Below are 25,047 nucleotides of genomic sequence, written 5' to 3'. Positions count from 1 at the left end.
CATCTGACCTTTTGGAAACTGAAAATGTTCTGTAAGGATTTCAATTTTGTACTTTAAATCAACATGACCCCCTTTAATCATCAGCACTGACCACAAACTGAGAATTGCCATGTTTGGGGTTTTTTTTGTGTGTGTGTTATGAGCAATTATTCAGTTTGTGACTTTTTGCAGTTTGGTTGGAAGTAAATGCAACTTCCTTTCTAGGGCTTCTTTTGTTGTTTTTAAATTCTATCTGACTTGTAATCAACATCATTTTGGTGGGAAAAAAACCCCAAAAACATAAAAGGAGGAATTAAAAAAATATTTTGGAGGGAAGGACTCATATTTTGAAGTGGAGCATATTGAGAGTCTAGACACTTTCTTGGCTAGCTGTGATTTTTGAAGCATCTGAAATACCCCAGGGGCAGAAAAAAAGCTCTCATCCTGCTTCTGAGGGATTAAAAAAAAAAAAAAAAAAAGAGGAAAGAAAAAAAGAAAAAATTCCAGTGGGCAAGAGGAGAGACGTGTAATTGCACAAGGAGAGGTTTTAATTGTGAGATGAAGGCGCAGGACCTTTTTTGAAGCCCACAAATTGACTGTCTTCATGACAGCATTGCGTATCATTCTGTCAACTCCAGCTCGGGATGTGGTTGCTAGGCAGCAGGCTCTTATGTACCTATAGTCTTTCTGATTTGCCAGCCTTCTGCAGACACATGGTAAGGTCCTTTCCAGCCTATCATCTAGAGGGACTTCTGCACGCCGTCTGCATACTGCTGAGATTCTCTCTACCTGAATGTGATGAGAAAAAGACACACTTAAATGAAACCTTCTTTTTTTTCTTTTTTCTTTCCCTTTTTTTTTTTTTTTGAGAAATTCCATACTGGTTCTGTTTCCATAATCCCCCTCTAAAAAAAAAAAACAAAAACAACCCAAACCCAAACCAAAAAAAAAAAAAAAAAAAGGCCATGAAACGGAGACCGGAACAAGGAAAAGAGGTTAGTGGGTTAAGTGGTGTGTGTTTCCTGCGTTTGCAAAGGTGCCTGCAGTGAGGAGGGTGGCTGTAATTCGGCCATTAGTTACAGATGGTGGCTGGAGTCTTGAGATTGTGCAGTGAGATCAGAGCTCTTGTCTCTTTGCAGCAATGCCGACCTTAAGCTGCTTTGAAAACCTGACTAAGACGGCATAAAAAAAGAGTGGATTTGATAGCAATGCTGCCAGCTGGTTCCTTTATGTGTTTTGATGGAGAAATGCCTAGAAATGTGAACAAAAAGGAGTTAATTTGCCAAATCAGGTTTCTGTCCCTTAATCCTTGCAAAAATGGCATTAGTGGCAAGTAGGTAAAGAGCATTCAGGAGGATTATAAGCAAATTATATTTTTCAAAACTTTGCTCTTTGAAGCAATTTGTGTACAACTTCTGATGAAGGTTATGTGTCAGGTGGTGAAGGAGAGCATTAAACAGATCGCCCGATGGACTGGCAGTGGCATAAGAAATACTTCGGAGCAGCGTAACTTTTAATGTTTTTCCATTCCTTAACTCTGAAAGCTTTCATTCCAGCTGTATGGACAGCAAACTTGAACATGGAGATTTTTCAGCAGAAACCTAGTTATAGTTACTTCTTGAGACAAATCTGTGTCCTGTAAATGCAGAAGCTTAATTGATGGAAACAGTGTTGCACATGCAGTTAACTTCTGCAAATTAAGACATGAAAAATACTGTTTCATACTGATTCATTTTTGTCCTTCACTCTGCTTACAGATACTGTTTAATGAGTGTGAAAGGATGTTTCACTGATTTTCATATTGATTTTGGTGGCACTTCAGTGTGGTATCACGTTTTCCGTGGGGGGAAGGTAGGTGAACCTTGTTTGATACTTGTTTTTATTTATCTGTGCCTGTTAAGGAGGGAAGGGGTTGGTTTCTTCTTTTTTTTTCGCTTATTTTGGGGCTTGCAGTCAGTGATCAATCTTTGTTGATGCACACAAAGTTTGCTGAACTAGAAGGACACCATTCACCCTTAGGAAACAAATGGATGATTTATATGAAATACCAAATGTGATATCTGCTGGTGGTGGTGCTTTTAGGCTTGCTATTGCTGCATGGTTTAGAAGTGTCTTGCAGTGAGTATGTGCCTGTGTTTGTACCCTTCTTGGATTAGTGCCCTCACAAGTCGTCTTCTGTAGCTAGAGCTTATGTTTCCTCCTAGAGATTCCATGTTCCTTTAGTGTGCTCATGCACCCTATGCTGAAACTGAAATATTGCAGGATACAGAAGTGTTAGAACATAGGACTACATTGAGATCTTAGATGGTTTGGTTGCTTTTCCCCAGTTCTAGTGTAGAGAGCATGTGGTAGGAACTGAAATAAGTACAGCAGATTGAACACTGTAGTACAGATACTACTCATCTGTATTGTCCGGTGGAGTTGTATTATACCAGCACACTGGAAGTAAACTGCATGCATCTTCTGAGTAAGATGTTTTGTGGAACAGAGGTGACAACTGACAGTTATCTTGCCACTTCCAGCACATGGACTAATTGCTGCTGCTGGCTGCCTCTGTGAGCAGCACCTGAAAATGTGTTTTGTGCAGAAAGCTGGTGTTATGTGTTCATGATAACCTTGTTGCAATCTCTCAGCTGTTTATTTCTGTTGACTGTTGGTAATAGTTGAATCTCTCTTTTATTTTTAGATCTTCTGGCTGATTCCGCCTACTCTGCAGAATCTAGAACTTTATGAAGAATGGGTTCTCTCAGGAAAGCAAAGTGATATCTTTCTGGGAGACAGGGTGGAACGATGCCAAAGAATTGAGCTGAAACAAGGCTACACATTCTTCATTCCTTCAGGTATCACCTGTTAACTAACTGGTTTTGGAACCAACAGTTCTCTGTAAAATTATTGGTCGCATCCCGTTTTGACCTCTTTAATTGCTGTGGCAAAAGAAATGTTAGGAACTGAATGCACCTAATTTTTTTCTGGAAATTGACCCAGCCAGACTGATGGCAGATGTGCTTTGAGGAAGTGTGTGCAGTGATCACTTGTTCCAGGAAAAAGGAGACAGGACTTGGGTCTCTCAGTCTACCACTTCTCATCAGAGTCATACTGACTTTGGCTATTGTTTGCTTTCCTGGAGAAGTATCTTTCTGGTTTTGTGATCTCTTCTGGCAGGTTTCACCTGTAGTTCTTTTAGCTTACTTCTTTGCCTCTGTAGCCAAGAGCGGTTCTCAATTCTCCCTGATGGAGCTCAGTGGAGATTTCAGTATGTGGAAGAGCAGGTGCTGTGCTCCCTCAGAGTTGCTTCTTGGGGAAACAACTTTAGCTTATTGTCATAACTCATGAGAATTTCTGCTGGAGGAGATTGTGCTAAATCTGGACATCTTTCAGTAGCCCAACCACACTTAATTTTTACACTACTGCCCACCTCAGTAGGTGTGTTGGATGATTCATGCTCTTCTTGCAAAGCAATTAAACAGTTGCTGCTTTGAAGGCTGGCGGCTTCAGCCCTTTCTGCTGCTGCCTAAACGGGGTTAAGGAAGGTGCAATCTGTAACACTCCTCATCAGGTGTTGCTTTCTTTGACTCTTATGGGACCAGAAGTTTTTTTATAGTGATGTATCACATTGACTGTGCCTAGTGGAACTTAGCAGGGAAATAAATATAGGTAGCCTTTCCACATGACAGAAAGTTCCAGACAGCTCTAGAATTATTCTGTGGAGATAGGATTATTACTTTAATCCTGGAGGCAGGGAGAATGCAGGTCATGTGAAAATAGTGACAGTGTTCTTACCAGCTAGGGAACATTGATTGTATCGGTTGAAGGCTGCAAATTTGTATATTTGTAAGTATTTGGTCAGAATCAGCCTGGTAAGCAACAGATAAAATGACTTTGAGGGTGGAGAAGTTGATCCATTAAAGGTATTACATCTTCCTTTGAAACAGAATGTTCTGCAACTGTTTGAATTGGGGGTTTGAGTGTGCCTTACTGCATTTTTGCATTTATCTTCACTCACCTCCTACCAACTGGACTTTCTGGATGTTAGTTAAGTCATGTTCAGCAGTTGGAATACAGCAAGTTGTCAGAGCTCATGCAGGACACAGCTGTAATGTGGTGGCTGAAATGAAGCGATTCCAAATCTGGTGTTTGACTGTAGTTCCTATTTCCTTAGGAAAGGCCAGAGTACAGAAACACCAATATCTCAGACATTTTGGGCTCCATGCCATATTTGAAAGGCATATATGAGTAATTTCTCTGTAAGCACCTCATGGATTCAAGGGGTTTTGTTCTGCTGTATTTTTTCTGGGAAACTTATTTGCAAATCTCTCCTTTATGTGAACAGGTATTATTTTCGTGTTTGTTTTCAGAGTATGGAAATGTCTAATTAAAGGCTGTTCCAGGTCAGCAAATTGAGCGTAGCTGTGTAAAACAGGTCAATTCCTGTGACCTTTCTGCCCTGGTTTGTGCATGTATTGCATTAGTTAATGTTTGAATGTGTTTTGTGTGTACTCTGGAAGTGTTTAGGTTCTGATAGTGGATGCCTGTAAAACCAGTGTCTCCCTTTCAGTTGAGCCCACTAAACTATTGACCAGCTTCAGCTTATCCCACAAGGAAAACACCTTCTAATTCCAGGTCTGGTCACAGAAAGTGTAGAGTGATAAAGCTAGTGCTCAGCTGGGTTGAGAGAACATTTCAGCAAAGGACTTTTTCCGCAGAATATCCTTCTCTGCCCCTGTTTTCAAGCTATTTTTGAGGGTGGTCCTAGAAATATGACTATATCAGTGTAAGAATGAAGTAGGTAGGGAAGACTGTAACAAGAGACATGATGAAGTGAGACCATAGGCTTGTGGGAGATGGAGGATTTCTCTGAGAATCTAGGATCAGCAGAGGATACAGTAAATTCCTGAAACTACAAACCACTTGGACGAGAATGGGAATTATTCTTACAGAAGGCATAATTATAGTGTTCAGCAGGGCCTCAGGGTATTTTCCTCTCCATCGTTGCCATCATCCTTTCAGGATTAAGTTTAAACCAGTTAATTTCTACCTGTTCTTCTAACCCTGCAAAGTGCTGAGGGGCATGATCACAGCTGTGGTATCAAAGAGAAATTGAGTGAAGTATTGTCAGCACTGGGAGTCATTACGGGCTGGGGTGCATCCTGCAGTGTTTTAGGAAGAGGCCCTTCTAATTTGGGATGGAGAGAAGTAAACTGGGATTCTGAGGGACACAGAGTCTAGGGCCTTGCATAGGGGCCAAGATACATTCCTGATGGCCACACAGGACATCTCTGAACAAGTGATGCACTGTTACAAGTTCTCACCTCCCACTTTACTGGTTCCCACTGATGAGTTGAGGATGATCAACTCTGATAAAGTCAGTGGTAGAGTGATAAAATCAGCTAGGAACCTGGCCTTTTCCAGTAATGTAATTGTCTGAACTGATGTCAGCATAGTTGTTGATTGAGAAATATGCAACATTGTGCTGTGATGAAGTTTGTGGCCAGATACAGAGTTAAGATGTTAAAACAACTGATGGTTCAGGAGGGGAGGAAGCTGTAGTTGCTGCTAGTGTCAGTGAACATATGGTTTTTTTTTCTGTAGAAATCTGACTGTTGTTTTCCCAGAATGGGAGAGAACTTGTCCTTCCTTGTTCAGGAAGACATTAGTAAAGAATTCTGTGGCCCTAGGGTAGCAGTGTTTCATCTTTCATATGGTTAAGTGTTGAACACAGATTAATTTCAGTCAAGGTAACACACCTTACGCTGGTATAGTGGACAGTACATGCTGTGTGTCTGACCCATCTGCCAAAGAGAAGGGAAATTCTTTATAGAGTGTACTTCTCAGGTATAAACATGATTTGGAAGAGAAAAAGTGTGATCTCAGTGCTCAGTTATTTCCTCAATAGGGAAACAACAACATTTTATCAGTCACAATCAGATCTAGAGCTTGTCCAGCATTATTTGTGCTGTAGCTTTCTACTCTACTGTATGTTTGTTTGGTGATGACTTCCAGGGAGGATGTGTTAAGTGTCTGGAGTCCATTATGGTGGTGTTAAGGAGAAGTAGTTGAGATATCTCTCATCACTGTGCTGAAGACATGCAGAAGCAGTATTTGGGCCACATCCCTCAGATCTCTGCTGCTCAGGGTCACTATAGGTATGTGTTTCTGGCTTGTGTGCAGCCACTTGTTCTGTCACATCCTGATTGCTCCCCTGCAGCCTGTTTGAAATACTGCTCACTAGGTTAATGCCAGTGCGTTATCCAGTTTTAGAGTATCTTTAGTGCTTCTCCTTTTACTTCAATATTTTTTTCCTTTTACATTGCTGCATAACTGCACTAGAACCTTTTACTCTCTCCTCTGCTTGCTCTTCATGTGCCTCCTCAGTCTTTATGCTCTGTAAACCATCTTTTACTTCAGTCCTTGTGTTTGGTTTTTCAAGTGGTGCATTAGGCGTCGAATTCCCTTCTGTCTCAATTCTCTGAACACCACAGTACTTTCTCTTGTCCCCTCCTAAGCATCACGGCTGTTACCTAGACTCAAGCTCAAAACTAAGCACACACAAAATGAAAAATCAGTCCTTTTTCAATCTGCTTGTTCTTTTGAGTCTTCTGCTCTTGCTGAATGTCATTTTTGCTGTGCTCTGACATTGCTGTTGTTCTTCTCCTCCTTCCCTGGTACTCTCTACAAATAAGATCTTGCAGTAGTTTGAAATACATTAAGCTCCTTTGCTTCCCCCCCCACAATTTCCTGCCAAATCTCTTTCAAAACATGACCTTTTCTTTCATGCATGTGTATGTATGTTTGGTGAGGACAGCAGCATTTCAAAATCAAGAGAAATGCAACTCAAGAGAGTTTGCACATGCAACACCAAGATGTGCAAAAGCAGGCCAACTGGTAGTCTCTTGTGGAAAACATGTCCTGCAGTATCTGTGATCATTGTGTCTTGAAAAGGTGAACTGGAGCTGGTTCTGGATTTTAACTGCCACGGTACTCTGCTACAACATGGATGAACTTGGATTTTCTTCTCTTTTTCTGGAGGCCAGTTCTGCTGACCTCCAAGGAAGTTGCCATGCTTGCTGTAGATACAGTTTGCTTCCAGGGTTTGCAGTGTTAGTGGTCTAAGAAAGTTTTCAAACACACTGGATTTGACTGCTTTGGGAGGAGACGGGTAATACTACCGAGAATTGCTCTAATCCTGTTTCTTTTCCCAAGCCTCTGCTGCTGGTCAGGGGCAATAGACTGATGAGCAGGTATGGTTTAGGGTTGACTCTGTGTGGATATTCTTACTGTGGGCTTTCAAAATATGTGACTTTGATGTCAGCACGCTGAAGACATGAGGTGGTGATGTGTGTAAGCTGGCAGTTTAGAGAGCTATGTTTGTGGGGAAGCACAAACCCTCAGGTGGTTAGGACATTTTGAGTGACTTCTGTCTATTCTTAAAAACTGCCAGTGATAGTCTCAGCAACAGGCCACTGCATGGTCTATAAAATGATGTCCAGGAAGTCCCAGTGTGCTTAGTATTTCTGAAAACGGAATATTGGATATGGTCAGAGATGGGATGCATGAAGAAAAGCGTGGCCAGTGCATTCAGGGAGGCTCTCCTCCTCCTCTACTCTGCCATAATGAGTCTGTATCTGGAGTATCCAGTTCTGGGTTCCCAAGTTCGAGAGAGACAGGGGAGCTGCTGGAAAGTCCAGTGAAGGCTAAAAGATCCTGAAGGGACTGGAGCATCTCTGTGAGGAGGAAAGAGTGAGGGATCTGGGTTTGTTTAGCCTGGAGAGGACCAGATTGAGAGGGGATCTTCTCAATGCTTTTAAATAAAGGGTGGGGGACAAGATAATGGGGCCAGAGTCTTTTCATCAATGCCCAGGGACAAGACAAGGGGTAATGGGCACAAACTGGACCCAGGAGGAAAAATTTTGTTCCTGTGATGGTGTCAGAGCCCAGGAGCAGGCTGCCCAGAGAGATTGTGGAGTCTCCTTTCTCTGGAGACGTTCCAAACCCACTTGGACATTGTGATTCTGGGCAGCCTGCTGTGGGTGACCCTGCTTTAGCAGAGGGGTTGGACTAGATGCCCTCCAGAGGTCCCTTTCAATGCTCACCATGCTGTGATTCTGTGATTGAACATTAGATGTTGTAGAAGACTTTTGGAGTGCTAATTTATTGGATATTCTTGCAATCAAAATCCAGACAGGGTAACTTACCATCAACTCGGTGTAGTGTTTCTTTCTGGTTCTTCACACTTCTCACTGATGTTGCTGCATACTATTTAATAACAGTTGTGTTTCACTTTGGAGCTGGCAGTGTTCCATTGAGGAGTAAGCTGTTTGGTTTATTTTTCTCGCGTTCTTTATAACGCACTGTAGGGCTTTTGCCATGAAAACATGGTGCTACAGTCTCTCCTAATTTCTGGAGAGCTGGAGAATGAGCAGCAGTTTAAGAGAACATTCTTTTCGGGCTGTAGTGATTATCATAGTAACAGGAAGGTGCTCAAAAGTTTTTGTTTGTAATCAAATGCAGAAATAATGACTTTTCGCAGATGAATGTTTTCAAGGAGGAAAGTGGACAAAAAGTGATGGTCTGGGCTAGACTCTCTGCAGCTATTTGCAAGGATTCAAAGTGCCTCAGATACTGTACCAGTGGTTATCAGGAGGATTCTGCCCATTATGAGTGTGCAGTCACCTCTGACTATGCTAGTCAGTATTTGATGAATTATTATGTGATGGGGCCAGAAGGTACCATACAGTCTTTATATCAGGGAAAATGACAGGCTATTAAAATCTGAGTGGTAAATTTTTTGCAGGCAGTTGTGCTAGGGCTGCATAGCTGCCTGGCTATTTTTGGTTGCTGTTAGCTTTTCTCATTTTAGGAGCTTCCACTGACATTAATGGGAGCTCCATGCTTGGAACCTTCAGGGACCAAGCAATGAGGATCAGTGGAGAGGATCAGTTGAGAGTTTTTTGCCTTGAGTGTCTGTTTTCAGATAAAAGGTGAGAGCATAATGTTGGATTTTTCCTCTGCAATGCTCTACCTAATTCTTACCAAATGATGTAAGATTGAGAGTTGCTGTAATACTTGTACTACTGGGGCAAAATTAGTTGTCTTTTTTTTTTTTTAACTTTTAAAATGAAAACATGATGTTTCCTTGATAGATTTGGTTGTGGGCAGTATTATGACACAATCATTCTTCTGAGATGAGGAAAATAGTGTTTCATTTTCTAGCAGTGCCTACTCTCAGGTTATCTCCTTAGTCACTTTTTGAGACATACATATTTCACCTTTTCCACCCCAGGTTGCTGTAGAATTGCAGGAAAACACATCTACTTCCTATCACAAAGCAAAATATCTCTTCAGTTACTAATGGAAACAGATGCAGCCTGGTTTTGGCTTGGATCTTGTTGTCTGTTTGCCCTGTAGCTTTATAAGTTAATATTCTTTTTTATATTATTCTCAGATTGATGATTGCATCCTTGAAGGCACAGGAGGAATTTGCAGGCCCCTGAAATCTTCTAAAAAGTTTGCAGTGTTTAATAATACTTGCTTTATAAAATTCAAAAGATAATGAGATTGTATCTTTGAACTGCTCGGAAAAGCTTCTGTTACTGTTAATTTTACCTTCTTGATTTACTAGAGATGATAACATCTAAATATTCAAGGGTATTTTAGGAGTGGTGAAATAATTTGTCACTGTAAACTGGCTGAGAGTATTTCTGAGCCTCCTGGATAGAATTCCTGCTTGGTGTTGGCTTGGCTTCATAAACCAGGATCGGTTTGAGAAGGAAAAAAATACTCACCACTACTAACTATCACTAAGAACTGAAATAAAAAAAAAATCAGCTTCAGAGAAACCGTAAGTGGGCAATCTTCTTGATGAGGCTTGAAATGAATGAGGATTGTGAGCAGTGACTTTGCAGTGCTTATCCTTCCAAAGCTCTCCATTTACTTGAGCTCCTCACTGGTGTGGCTGGTGTGCAGTCAGAAGTACTCTGCTCCCTGCTCCTGGGTCAGGACTGCACAGGAGCTGCTCTGTTGCACCAAGAGCGTGCTCCAGCTGCAAGCTGTCAGATCAGCCTGAGAAGGAAGGATGAGTTGGCTCCACCTTCACTCAGTGGTTACCACCATCAACACATACTGGTTTGAAACTGGTTACCCATGAGGAAGAGTGTTGTACTTTGTGACTAATCCTTGAAGCCACACAGTGTGTGTTTTTCTCTTATCTGTAGGATTTAATTGTAGCCTTAGATAATGTTTAGCAGGTGCTTTTATTTATGTTTCTCAGCCAAAAATGAAAAACATCTTATTCCACTGGCTTTTGACTTTTACAGTTCTTAATCCATTCCTTCTGATGCTACTCCAGTGCTCTTTTATTTTTTTTTTTTTAGCATTAAGGATAAAACTGAAAATACAGAATTTTACTCTGTTGCTTCTCTTTTTTTGGAGAATATGACAGTTTTTGAGACTACTACCACGGGGAGATATGTTATCTCCTGTCTTGCAGCAACCTGAGAAACACAGAGGGTTGTGCAGTAGCACCCAGGTTTGTGTAAACAAAATGGTCACTGAGGAGAGAATTGATGCCACTGGCTTCAGAGGTGTCTGTGTAGGAGGCTGTGGCACATTTTTGCTGTGAGAGCTGACAGATGCAGCCATACATGAGCAGACATGACAGGCTGTCCAGCATGCAGTGATGTGATCATACATGTCAACTGACCTGTCAGTTCATCCAGCATAGCCAAAGCTGAGACAGGCAGGATGGATTGGTGTGGAGGATACTAAAGCAGTCCCCTTGGCCATCCTTTTTGTCTTAAGTATCCATGCAGCTTGCTCCCATTCTGGAGGTCTGTCTTCCTCCCTTCATAACTGGGAAGCTTAGAAGATGTGTCGTTGTTTGCAAATGGTCACAATGAACATTCATCCTCCTTGGTTTATTTCTGAGTTGTGCTTGTAGCTAAGCTGTGGGAATGAATTGAATGTGCCATCCAAGCTTATCTGTTCTCAGAGCTCATTTCCACAATGTATTACCCTCGTGGAAACCGTTTCCTGTTTTCTGCTCATCTCTCTTTCATCCTACTTTTCTGGTGCTGGCCTCTTCAGTTTTCCTCTGTACAGAGTCTTGTTAATATTAGAACAGATTTATTTTTTTCCCTTTGTAAGATTGTCTGTGCCAATCTTCCTGTGGTTTCTGCCTTGTCAATTCTACTTTTTTCTACTTTTTTTTTTTTTTTTGTCTAATCTTGCCCTTGCTGTCCCTGGAATACACCCCTTAGTGATTCTATCTCTGCAGTCTCAATATTGCATATAGGTTCCTCAGGCAAGTAAAAACTATTTTGGGATGCAGTGTGACTGAAAAGTGCTATACAGCTGAGTGGCCAAAATCTGTCTTACAAGCAGGTGACTCCCCTCACAGGGCTGTGTCCTGTAGCTGGCAGAGAAACTGTGAGCTGAGGCCTGCATGTGGGAGCACATGAAGTGCTGTGAAATTTTCACTGAGGAAACATAATTTGGAGGAGGAGGAGGCTACCGTGTGGTTGTAGTAAAAGCATACTCTTGAAGAACAACTGTGTTGATGGGATTCCATTTTATTTCTTAGAAAATGAAGGATATCTCCTTTCCACCTTTCATACAGGACTAAAGAGCCAGGTTTCAGCTTGGTTACTGCAAATATTTGATAGCAAAGTATGTTTTGAATTATATTGATAATTCCATTAAAATAACTTACTGGATCTGCCAGCTCCAGTATGTTTGCACATTGACTGATCTGTGCTGAGGGAACTGCAGTGGAACGTAGTGGTGGGGACTCTGGAATGTTCTGCTGATACCTGGTTGTTTCTGACCTGTCTGCCACCACTCGGTTGTGTGGCCATGGATAAGTCATTTCTTTTTTTTGAGATTCGGTTTCTTCATATCTAACCTGACAGTTCAGATGAACTGCACACAAACTCACCCTATGGTTCAGCACGTATGCAGTAAATTGGTTTTGGGGACCTACCAACAGGTTTGCTTTAGCACATTGTTTCCATTCTTTTCCCCAACCATGAAATCTTTGATTACTTAGTGGAAGGTGACCCAAACTTCCTTAATTGTGGATCTTTCTGCCTTTCCAAAGACTAGGATCAGGAAGATTGTTTATTTTTTCAGTGGTTTGCTCTTAGTACAGACTGATGTATTTCTTCTGAGGTGGTGAACTACTTCAACTGCGAAGTTTTGAGAGTGTTGATGGATGTAGTTGCCACGCTATACTTACATGAAAAAAAATCCTCTCTGGTTGGTTGTTCTTGATTTGGAAGTGATAAACAGGCTGGATCATTGTGACTGACTCTGTAACTGAAATTATACTAACTGGAGCAGGAATGAGGCAGCAGTACCAAGAGCTGCCAGAGCTATAAGCCACCTGCTTTTTTGTGTGTCTCCCATTTATCATGTGGAATCAGACCTGAAACAGGTTGGCCGGAGGACTTGGAGTCTCCATCCTAGGAGACATTGAAAAGCCATCTGGACATAGTTCTGGGCAGCTGGCTCTAGGTAGTCCTGCTTAAGCAGGGGATTTGGATCTCCAGAGATCCCTTTCAACTGTAACCATTTAGTGATTCTGAAATTCAGAAAAATGTATCCAGAGTGATGAGCTTGGGTTTCCAGGGAGAAAATTCTAGTGCTGATTTCTTTTCCTTCCTGTCTCTCTCCTACTGATATGCCCTTAAATGAAAGCCCCAGTTCTGCCATCTGCTGTGGCTCAAGGAGTTCTCAGAGCTTTGCAGGCCTTTACGGTCTAAAGGTTGTTGCAGAGCAGAGCTTTCGTGCCTGCTAGCTGGAGAATCCTTTAGGCTGAATGGCATTTTCCTGCTCCCTCACTGAGCTTGAAGTGAAGGAGAGCTGCCACAGCTTTAATGGAAAGTACTGCACAGTTAGGAGAAAATTGACTACCCCCTATGTTGCCTTGCTGTCTGCTGGTTTATAAATTGTAATGCTTTTCATTAAAAAAGAAGAAGAAGGAAAAAAAAAAGTCAGGTCTTTGTGGGTCCCAGATCATTAGCAGGCTCAATTCCTTTTTCACTGCAGAGATCAGAGGCTACAGTCTTGCATAGCTAGTCCTTCAGCGGCTGCCATACCAAGCAAACAATGCAGAAGCAGAAGAGCTGGTGTGTGGCTGCCTGAATTGCTATGCCTGGATCTTCATTGTGATAGAAAATTCTTCCCTCACTTTGGAGCCTGTGAAATCAATTCAGTCCCTTGCAGGACTGGGTCAGAACAGTCTCATCAGCTCTACTAATAGGAATGTAAAATCCCTTAAAGTGGGGCTTGCAGTGAGAGATTTTTGTGGTTGCTGCAGGAAGTTGATAATAGGCTATGAAACTTTCACCTCTGAAGGAGGGTTGGTAATAGTTTGAAACTGTTGACATCTGAAGATGTATGCTCTGATGCTGGTGTGAGAGAAGTTTGATGTGACTCAGTCCAGTTCCAAGCCCTAGCCCCTCACAACTGCTAACAAGATTTGCAACCCTACTAGAGGTACCAGTAGAGCTATCTGAGGGCCCAGTGTGTTGAACAGACTGATTTTGCTTCTTAGTCATGGATGTGGTTGAGTCACAAGCTTGCATGTTCTCAGTAAACACTGTAACTGTTCTGTGAATAAATAGAAGAGGCCAATTTCCAGAGGGTCGTACATCGTAAGCTGCTGTGACTGGTCTTACAGCACGGCTACGAGCATACCATTTAACCTTCTACTGCTTCAACCTCTCACCCCCTGCAGTTCATGGGGTTGTTAAAAGTTGATTATAAATTGCTCTGTAATGCTACACAGCACGAGGCATTCTCAGTTCTCTGCTTTCCCTCTCTAGGGTGGATACATGCGGTTTATACTCCAGTAGATTCTCTGGTGTTTGGTGGAAATATCCTGCATAGCTTTAATGTTCCCATGCAGCTTCGCATCTATGAAATTGAGGACAGAACAAGGGTAAGGACACTTGATTATCTTTTTAACTGAACAGTTCTTTGTGACTATGATTTCTCATAGTCTTTCCCCCGTGTTTTCCTTTTGACAAACAAGAACTGATGGGATCTCCATGTCAGAGTCATTGAAACAAGAGGTAAAGGTGATGTAATGAGATTTTCAAATGTTGACTGGGTTTAGTGGGCTTTACTCATCTGTTTTTCCCTGCTGTCCACAGACATTTCCCTTCTGTGTCTTTTGTCTGCCTGTTACACCTTCATAAAACACCTTCCCTTTTGCACAGAACCACACCGTGCTGTACAGACTTTTGTACCAGTGCTTTTGGTAACCACCTGCTTATCTCTGCACTCTCTTGGAATGGAACTCAAGCCTGGAGAGCTACAAGGACTGGGATGGTTCTGCTGTCCATGGCTGAACTGACAAAGCTGCACACAAGTTGTATATGAAACAGCATCTTCAATACCTTGCAGGATTTTATTCTGCAGTGACTTGATAACTATGCAAGAATTTTTTGGAACAAAGGGAGTCTGGGGTGGGACATTAATCTAAATGTTGTGGTGTTTATTTGGCTGTAGCATCTACCCTATGGAAAGATTATTGTATCTTGGAGGAGGTTACTCCTTCTTTGTTGGGAGTGAAAATCTTATCCTTGATTAATAAACAGGACACCTAATCATTACAGACTTTGCAGTTTCATGAAGTGGCAGAGTCTGAGGAGGTGCTGCTGTTTTGATAGGCTTAAATTAAATTAGCTCTGTGAGGCAATCATAGGGTTCTGATGCAAAACCAGACCAGTGGTATGTTCTAATTCAGATGGGGACTTTTTGTGGCTGACTGTCCAGGAGGCATTGCACTGAGACAGAGCTGGTACAGGTGCCAGCTGTGCCAGGTGTTAATGGAGACTTGAGCTGCCAAAATGACAGTTGCCAGAAGTTGCAATTCTTCTTCACTAAAAAGTCTTAAAATGATGTGTCTTGGACACCAGTACAGTTCACTGTTGCTCACCTCTAGAAGAGGGCACAATTCTGACTCTGAGTGGATTTTTACCCCAAATTGCTTTGTTTGCAGTGAGAGAGAATAGGCCTGAAGCAAATCTATGTTTGAAATTGCATCTGTCAGTGAGAGGAAGGGTGTCCTTCCCCCAGCCTTCCATACTTCACAGGGGGCACAAGGCCTGGTGATCTTCACATTGCAAAACAGTGCTGGGAGCATTTGGCTTCCTGGAGTGCATTTAATGAAGAGAAAGAATATTAAGGAGAAAAATGAATTCTTAGTGGAACAGAGATTAAGACGAACTGAAACTCGGGGGAATTGGAACAGGGAATGTAGCAGAGAGCAGATGTAGAGGTAGAGGCTAAAGTGGAGTACAGTCTAGCTTTGAATGGGTATCCCAAGTGTCTTAAAATGTGAAGGAACTTGGACAAGAAAAAGTTATGATGGGAGAAGCAGAATGGGGCTTGTCTGGCTAGACATAGGAAGGTTTTCAGAGTGTCTTTAAGTAAGAACCAGCAATGTATGCTGGATATATTTGCTGCAGATGTTTAAGGGGAGGGTATGCTCTTGCCAGGAAGGATGCTGGTACAGGCAGCTTGCATGGAGAATGGCAGAGACTGGGAGGAGGGATTAATTAGGAACAAGTTATTTCCATTGCTGTCTATAGGGAAGATGGGAAGGAAACACTCTTTACCTTGAAGCTATATAAAAGATAGCATTTTGTTCCCACAGGACTTGAGGAACCCAAGATCACATACTTCAGGTTGTGACTGCTCAGTAGTCCTTCATGTCAGGCCCCTTGCCTTGGGAAGCAGTGTGCAGCTTTGATCTCCTAAGTGTTTATACCAGGAGGTAGAATTTGCTGTAGCAGTCAAATATTCTGGTAACTTACTAGCCTGTCACATTGAAATGACTTTCTAAAGTCACTAGCATTTCTGATCCTCTCCCCACAGCATGTGGGAGCTGGGTATCTGCCTCTTCCAAAACGTCCTGTCACAGTTTTCTGGAAAGGGATACTGCAACATTTGGATGCTGAAAATCAAACCCTTACATTTGTTACTTAGATTTTCTTCAAAATATGTGCAGTTCTTTATCATTTTCCCTCAAAAAATACTGCAGGACTTTTAAAAAGACTAATGGAAGCCAACAGCCCAGAATTTCCAGGACTTCTTAGGAACAATTTCGGCACTTGTATGTTGCTGTATGCTAGCACAGCCTATGTGTGCTGATAGGCAGCCCTACAACAACATAACTGTGTGAACAGTCCAAGAAGAGCAAGAGTTTCTAGACAGAAACAAAATACAAGCCCTGCGACTAAGGCATACAGAAAGGCAGGAAAGTCAATAGTTATTTAGAAATAATAACATTCACACACATGCACACACAACCTGAAAATATCATGCAAGAATTTTGAAGGGGTAAATGTTTTCAAAATAGGATTCCAGTGCCTGCTACTCTATTTGCTTTGCCAATCAGATTTTTGGAATTTCTTTGTTCAAATCTTTCCATTCATCCTCTGGCTAGTGGAGCAGGCCGAGTGCAGTAGGTAGTTCACACAAATTCAGCAGTGTGAACATACTGCAAATGAGTTTCTCATCAGTATTGATCTTTCCATTGTGTACAGCACAGAAGTAAATTACATGATGTGATTGACAAAGTAATTTGCCATACTCGAATCAAAGTGTAATACAGGTGTGTTTCCCCTCTTCGTTTTGCCCAGAGCAATTTTATGGAGGTTTCACCGTGTTTAAACCTCCTATATAATGCTTAATCATCTTTGATTGCTGATGTTCAAAGTCATTTTTATGCTAGGTGTAGTTGTTACTGTCTTAGCAGCTAAGACAGGAATAAATACGTGGTTGAAGCAGTAACACTGATTTACAGCCTGATAAAATTGCTTAGTTTATACACTTGTCATGCTTATTCTAGCTTAATTTCTCATATCCCTGGGAGACTTTCTAAGAGGGTTATAGCCATTTAAAAATAGTTTTAAGGAGTAATAAAAAACATGTCTATTGTTGGAAACGGCTCCTAATGTGCAATTGAGGTAAACAAATATTCTCCAGCATTACAGTTTGTAGAGACTCTCATTTTGCAGTCTGGCTTTCCTAGAGGCCAATTAACAGCTAGTCAAATAGGCCAAGCTGTTTAGCCCTCTGCTAGACCAGCTTGAATAAGTGCAGAGCAGGCTGCCACACAGAAATTCATCATCTTGGCACAGGGGTGTTACAGCTCTGTATTACTGAAGGGGAAGAATGTGTCAAACTTACTCCCAACTCATCTAAATTTAACCGTGTTAAAATACTTGAGCCTGGATAGGGACAGAAGCACTCCAGAGAGATACGTAAGGTGGTCACTCACAGATGATGGTGTTTGCTACAGATGATGTTTTGTTTTCTGGAAAGTGAGAGAACATTTCAAGTGGATGGATTCATTATTCTGTAAACAATCATAAATTGTTTTTCAATATTGTGATCAGACTGATTAAACACAAGTGTAGTTTGTAATGATTACAGTGGACTGTGGGAGAGAGAGTCTTAAGGCAAATACGTGCCTGGCTTGCTTAGAGGTTTTTTTTTTGTTTGTTTGTTTCAATTTTGGAGGGGGATATAATTCTCTAAAATAATTTCACTTTGAACTGAAGAAATGGATCATATTCTAGAGAGGATTTCTCTGGCTGTACAGGAATAATTAAAAAATGTATTCAGTAGATTGTAAATTATTAATCACAGAAGTTAGAGCTGGAAATGCCTATTAGATGATCCAGTGTATTTCCCTTCTGGTGGGGGATTTAGTCCTCTGGCAGTGTCTGTATCAGATATTACCCTTCAAATTCATCACAGAACATTTTTAATTTCTTTTTCTTTTATTCCTTCCCCCCCCTCCCTGTAAGAGTTCATTTGACTATAAATGTAGAATGGAAACACTATGGGCACGTACATAATGCAGTTCATATCCATCATAATAAATATCCAAGGATATCTTAAAGAACCTACTCCTCTATACTTTTCCATAAGGCAAATTGTAAGAGGTTTTTAAAGCACTGGTAGAGTTGCTTTACTGGCAGAAGGCACTGTAGATCTTTGCAGAGTATCTCTTGCTACATATGGTAGCTCTTACTTCTGAAGGTTTGTAAAAGCAGAGCCTTCTCAGGCAAACAGTGAATTAGAGGCATGGAGGGATTTGCTGTGGGTTGGAACATTGATAGTGAGGCAATTAGGAACTCAAATTGAATATTAAAGATTGATACACATAATGGGAGCACTGCATGCATTACTTCCTTGTCTTTCACATTGAATTAACATTGGTAACAACTAAATTTGGTGAAGCTCAGAATCTGTCAACAAATGTTGAGCAATGATGTCTTTAATATTCCCAGGCATGTGGCTGAAAACCTTTTGAAGGCTGAGGGGTGGAAGGCGGCTTCCTGTTTGTAAGTCAATTCTTTGCAAATTTTGTTTCCTGCAGTGCTCTCTTGGAAAAATTTGAGTTCCTTTATTAGCATATATTTTAGCATGGCTAATTTCCCCTGTGTTCCCTAATAGTGCTAAGTGACTCGATCTCTTCTTTATGACAAATAACTAAACCAAAGGAAAAATATTCTCCAATGCCAAAAGACCCTGGGGTTAAATGTTCTCGCATTTAGGGGGATGTTGTTTGGTTGGGCTTTGCCTTTTTTTTTTTTTTTTTTTTCTTCCTCCCTCTTCTGTTTTTTGGCTTTGTAGCAAACAGCACAGGGAGACATTTGAAAAGGTGCAGCATCTCTGGATACATGGCCCATAGCAATACACAGTTCAGATTTACCAGCTACATTTGTGTTGAATTTAAGAGATCTGAACTTTTGGGAATTGCCATGGAGTACTGAAATCCTACACTGTGATACATTTAGTGAGACAATACAGTCTATTTTCCTTTCTTTACATTTTGCTTTACTGCTGAAAGTGTTTGCATTTCCTGTGCCCTGGGAACAGAGGCAAGTGCTTTGACTGTCCACCTTGGGGAGAGTTTTCAAATATGGGCATTCTAGTAAGTCACTGATATGCTCAAGTGGCTGCTTTCATCACTACGCAGATGTTTCAGCAGTGCCTGTTTTGCAGGGCTGAATCTGAGTTTCCAGGTGCTGGATTGGTGTTTTGTTCAGACTTTGCTGGGTTTGGGTGATCTGGAGTGGGTGATGTTTTTGGGTTTGTTTTTCAAAATGGGCTTTCTAAGATAATGCTCCTTCCTGGTGCAGTCTAGCTTTTCATTAAAGGTGGGTGGACACCTCTTGGCTAGGTGAGCAGTTACTATGCATAGACTGGTTTGAAGCAGCTTGTATAATCCCAGTGCAGTGCATGCATGCATGCAAGCCTGCAAAATGCAAATTTCTGTGCCACCAGGACAAAGCAGTGTACAGTGTAAGTACAAGTGCATGCAAGATGCATGACATCCATTTTTTACAAATCATAGTGAATATACACATGATCTTGAATTTTAGGAGATTCTCAGATTCTTCTTTGGTACAGTGACCTTCCACAGATAGAAAAATGTGCTGGTAAGGAAGGAAACCCACTTGGTCTTCTTTTGAATCTGAAATATTCTCACAAATGCATAGTGCTGGAGAATAAGCTTTTTGTGAGAGAACAACAGGTCTGCGATGTAAGAAGTACTGCACAGCTTGACAGGATCTTTTGTCAAAATCCTGCTTTTCCGTTCTGTTTGTGGCAAAAGCTGACTTATTACCAAAATACCATGGTGTAAACCATGCTAGGGATTTTTACTTTTAATGTGTGGTTAACAATAATCAAGAATTTGTGTGTTCATTTGTTTAATCATATTGTTGTGAAGACCATAATTGAAAAATATGTATTTCCTGCTTGAATCATTTTAAGCAATGTTGCCATTTTGATAAAAAACGTGTGATGGTGTGCAGGAAAGAAAATGCCACCTTTATATTTGAGTTTCAGTGACTAACATCTGTATGTGACCACCCTATGTTTATACAGTAGGTAAATAACACCGTAGGGGCCATCCATCAGTTTCATGATTCCACAAGAACACAAACCCTTTCCTCTACCACCACCCCAAGAGGATACAAATTAGTGAACCAAGAAATGATGCTATCATGGCAGGCAGGCAGGCAGGCTCCTCATTTCGTATGCTGAAGGCATACATCTCACTCTGCTCCCACCCTCTCTCCCCTCCCCCTCCTGCATACTGTTTGTGCTCTTGATAACATGATGAGAATGATGACTGGCCCTTGTACCGCAAACTTCTCGCCCTTCCCCATGGACTGACAGTTTTGATCTTGCTTTCAGGTGCATGCCAAATTCCGTTATCCTTTCTACTATGAAATGTGCTGGTATGTTCTGGAGAGATACGTGTCCTGTGTGACCCAGCGCTGCCACCTCAGCAAAGAGTACCAGAAAGAATCAATGTTAATTGGTGAGTGAATCCTTTGAGCACATATTCAGGATGGGTGTTAGCACCTTAGGCTACTTACTGCTTTGGATTCTGCAGAGCAGATTAGAAATTGAACCGGTGAACTGCAGAAAATGTAACAAACTATTTCTTTATTTTGGGGTGGGGAAGGTTTTAACTTTTAAGCATTTCCATGAGATACCAGCCTACTTTGAATTGTATTTATTGAGCATTCCTATAGCAAGCAGATCCCAGAAAAATAATTTTTAGATCCGTTCGTTCCTTGGTTTCAGTAATGTTTGTGTTGAGATGATCTGCCAAACAGTTGAGGATTTACTGCCATGTTTGGCACAGTACCTTAGTAGCCAGAAATGTCTGCATTGCAAATGTGCTCTGGTGGGGTGGATATTTCGTCCTTTTATAGAGTGTCTCCTCTGCAGAATGTGTTATGGTCACTAAACCTGGCTTCTTTCTTTTCTCTTTAATCTCTGCTTTTGTTCTCTGTTTGGTGGCTGACTTCTGGTTCTGTAGAATTACAAAACCAAGAAAACACCTACACAAATCTCTGTGATCTATAACCAAAGTGCAGGGAGGTCAAAGACACCTTGACAGCAATAGCTGAAAATGGCCCATAGCAGAGAGGAATAGCTGTGCCTGAAGCAGGAAGGCATTACCTTGGCACTGATGTGAGCTTTACATCACTGTGTGACAATTCCAGTTGTTGCCTTGCTGGGCTGCCCTCTTTTTTCCTCCTTTTAGAGGACCAAGATGGTGGGCCACTTTCCCTCCCTGCTTTTAAATGCAGAATGGCTGAAAGCAGCACAAGCAGCAGTTAAATCTTAACTGATACATGTTAAGTGTGGAGGAGGACTGAAGTATTTCTGTACCTCCTGTTCCCTGAGATGCCACTTGGAATTGACCTGTCACAGCTGGAACTGCCCTGGGTTCTAGACAGAGGAGGGAAATGATCACCTGCTAGTATTTTTCTTAGTAGAAGGGGTTGAAGAAGTTATGGGTAGATGTCGCTCTCCGGTGAGTTTTACTAACCAGGAGTAATTTGAAGGAGCTACTAGTCTGAATAGGTATGCCAAGGAAATCTCTTGGGGTTACTGGGAATTTGGATGCTTCACATTTTGTGTCTCTTAGCTCTGTGAGACTGTGGTCAGAAGAGTTTAATTAAGCAGGAACTCTGTGGAGGAATTTTTCTCATTATATAAGACCATGCTGGAGGAATGGATGAATTTTAACCCCTTGGATCAGCTGTTCAAAAAGCAGTGACAAAACTTTGCATTCACTGTTGTCTAAACCACTGGCATAGAAAGAGGCTTGTCCTGCAGGCAGGGTGTAGGTGCCAGGTCACTGAGGTGTAATTTCAGAAAAAATTAGATGTGGAGAGTGGATGGTTCAGGATATTGAGATGGGACCTTTTCCAGCTAAATCACCAGTGTGAATTTCAGTCCAACCCAGTAGTTATCAATAATGATTTGTTGATGCCCCCAAAATGTGCCTCAGCCCAGTTACTAGCTGAGGGATTTCAAATTGTATAAAGGCTCACTAGATTTGTAGATGCCCAGTGTCTAGAGGGGGCAGGATCGTTTTGCTTGACCTGTGAAAGTGTCAGGAAAATGAACCTGGCTACTTGGAAAATGGTTCGGTGATGACGTGGTCAGGGTCTTGTCTCCTGTGGTGGCTTCAGTTGCTGGCTTAGTAGAAAGCGGGCATGAAACTTTTCTGGTGTTGTTTTGGGCATAGTGTTGAAGCTACTGTGAGAAATGTGCTGCTCTCCCAAGACTACTTTGTTTCATGAACTCAAGACTGTACAGCTGCCCTGTGAGCTGAATCCCTTCAGTGATCTGACTGAAGATTAACCCTCTTGAAAACTGAATCTATTTGCTGTCAGCAGGGCTGATGAGCTGAGCCGACTTGCAGCCCAACGATGTGGCAGGGAGTTGAGGTGGTGCTGGGAGTGTCTAGCTGGGCAGATCTTGAGCTGCTGTTCCTGAATGGATCAGTACTCCCAGCTTACTGAAGTGGCATCTACTGACAGTGTGTAGTTCATCCAGCTGCCTGCTATCTCTTGACTTCAGAGTATTAGCATGCTGATAACATCTCTGACACTGACATCCAGGACCTTTCTCTCCAGGAGAGACAGATGTATGCTGGGTTTTGTCAGAAACTTGCTTTTTATTGCTTGGCAGACTCTTAACCTTAAAATAATTATTTAACTGAAGATTGTGGTTCAAAAACCCAGATCTACTGTATCTGCTGGTGCTTTCACTTTGGCATTTGTCAGATTCAAACGAGTAAAGGTACATTACTTGCCTTTAGAAAGCTGCACTCTTTGTTGTGTGAGTAATGCCGTTTCAATACTCGCTTGTCTTTCCTTTTAACTGATCTCAGTGTCTAGCCTCTTGACTCCAATAAATCTCTACAAACTCTAATCCTTGCATTACACTTGTTTGTTCTGTGGTGTCTATATCTTAATATCATTCCCTGGCTGTGGGACAGGAGATCCAAATGAGGCCAGTGTTCCAAACCACCACCACTTTGTTTTTTAAGCTTTCCTTCAGAAGTGCTAAGGTCCTTAAATTGCCTCTTCCTTAGAGACTTCTCTATCTGCAAGCAATTTCTTGATTTCCCATGAGAGAATATCCCTTGGCAAAGAATTTCCCATTATTCTCCTTAAAGAGTAGTGAAACAAAGTACTTAACATCTCTGCAGATCCCTCAATAGATCTAATTGTCTTCTGTCCTTCTTGGTTTAAGAAAAAAATTCTTCACATCCTTGTATTCATTGTTGGAAATTCCTCTTGAATAATCTTAATGTTTCTCTCTCTTTTTTTTAATAATTTCCTTGACATAATTTGTTCTAAATACCTACTTTCTGCCTTTCCTTTTGGGTATTAGAACTTGTTAATTTCACCCTTGAGTTGTACCGCTTTTGTTTCTTATATACCTTCTGATACAGTGGTCTTACAGGATCTCAGAAGCTATGAAGCAACAGTTGATTATTAGTTGAGGAGGACATCCCATCAGAGAGAGCACAAGATGCTGCCCATAGTCTCTGGGATTCACAAGGTGGTGGTTTTCATGGAATTGGTAGAGTTTCTGTTCTCCTGCATGAATGAAAAAATAAAATAAAAATTAGAGATTACTGCGGTGACAGAGAACATCTTTGGAGAACTCGGAAAATTCATCAGCAGTTGTGCTTTAAGGATATCTTTAGACTTTTCACATTACATTTTCATTGCATGGTATTTATTTGCTTTGATGTGAAGGTTGCTAAATTCAGAGTGACTCTTTCAAGGCATTGCCTACTCCTGAAAATGTATTGCTGTGGTTGTCTTGTGATACTTCTGTCCCAATAACTGGCTGCTATTAGAGCAGTTTATATTGTTCTTCATATCTGCTTTCTGAATGTCTTAACTCACAAATGCTCAGGCAGGAAAAAAAACCAAGCAAGGTTAACACCTTGAGTGTTCCCACTCCCTAAACAAAAATGTCTGCCCTTCTAAATGAGTTGGAAGCTGATGACTGTGGCTTCCTCTCCTGTTCTTCAGTCATTTACCTCCTAGTTACTGTGTGAGACTGTTCTTTTCCACAGAAGGGCAAACATTCAGGGGAATGATGACATGACAGCAATCACAGGCTGCTGTAAAAGCACACAGTCTCTCTTTCTCTGCCTTTCTTCTTTTTCTTGTCCCTCTCAACTGTGACATTTGTCCTGCCAGCTGAAATCAGAACAGGATCCTATTTGGTTTTCCTACTAGATCTGAACATGCACCATTTCGGGATGGATACGTCTTCATTATTTTTCCTCTTATCATGAATGAGTCTGTACTGGATGTTTTCAACCACAATTGACCTTCACTGAGATATGGATCTTAAGAGCAAGCTGACAAAGAGTAATTGGGAAAAGATCCTGAGCTATCAAAAATGTGCTTTCTCTGTAGCCTGCATCTTTTAAGATTCCCATTGCTAAAATTTTAGCAGGATGGGTCTAACTGTATATTGAACCTGATGGATGAGGAAAATATGCCCTCTGGCGTGGTGAGGGAGCCATGTCTGTCTTTTATTTCTCCTTCATCTTCTCAGGGAATAGAAGAGATTTGCTTATGAGAGTCAGGAGTGGACTATATTGAGTGATTTGTGTGCAAGGTGCTCTGTGCAGTGATCCATTTCCAGTATGCTCAGGGTTTTTTTCTGCTAATGACAATGTCATTGCTGCCTTTAGCAGACCAACAGAAACTGCTGCTCCGAGCTCACAGTGTTGGAGTTTGGAGCTGGCAAGGTAGATGTTACACACTGAACAGTTCCAAAGAGTTTAGAAAGATTTCATAATTATGTCTCACCCCACTCCCTTTCTTTTAAGCTCTGTCATACAGCAGGTTGCTTTTCAGCAAGGAAAGAAACTGTGTATGATTATCCTTCTTGTACAAGTTAAGTGATTTGCCCAAAACCACAGGGAAGTGAACTGCTATAGAAATAAAGGTATTGCCAGCTCTGTCCTGTGGTCAAGCTTGTGCTGCTGCTCCTCTTCACTGAGTTATCACTGACTGATTTGTACAAGCTGGTTGTATTTGCTTTGAAATGGAGAGGGGTGGAGGTCTTTCTGTACTAAGTTGCATGGGAGCCCAGACTGGATGACCATTCCAGAACTGGAGTTCTAACCTGATAATGGTGGCTGGATTGACTCAGAAGAAGGAGACCATGGTTGTTTTTAGCAGGAACTCTTTTCCA

The 25,047-nt window shown here is 41.5% G+C and overlaps 1 protein-coding gene across 1 annotated transcript in view; it reads left to right on the top strand.

The window, feature by feature from the left end:
• The window catches only part of KDM2B (lysine demethylase 2B), a 114,423-nt gene that overhangs the window by 38,678 nt on the left and 50,698 nt on the right, over window positions 1-25,047 (top strand). The window contains exons 7-10 of the mRNA XM_054392499.1: window positions 1,737-1,830; window positions 2,666-2,819; window positions 13,803-13,918; window positions 20,206-20,332. Of these exons, the coding sequence (XP_054248474.1) occupies window positions 1,737-1,830; window positions 2,666-2,819; window positions 13,803-13,918; window positions 20,206-20,332 (491 nt within the window). The remainder of the gene's footprint in view (window positions 1-1,736; window positions 1,831-2,665; window positions 2,820-13,802; window positions 13,919-20,205; window positions 20,333-25,047) is intronic.

The sequence above is a fragment of the Indicator indicator genome, chromosome 26, assembly GCF_027791375.1.
Source record: "Indicator indicator isolate 239-I01 chromosome 26, UM_Iind_1.1, whole genome shotgun sequence".
In the NCBI taxonomy this organism is placed as follows: Eukaryota; Metazoa; Chordata; class Aves; order Piciformes; family Indicatoridae; genus Indicator; species Indicator indicator.
Note: the sequence above shows the minus strand (reverse complement) of the source record. Positions and strands in the feature narration are given on the sequence as shown.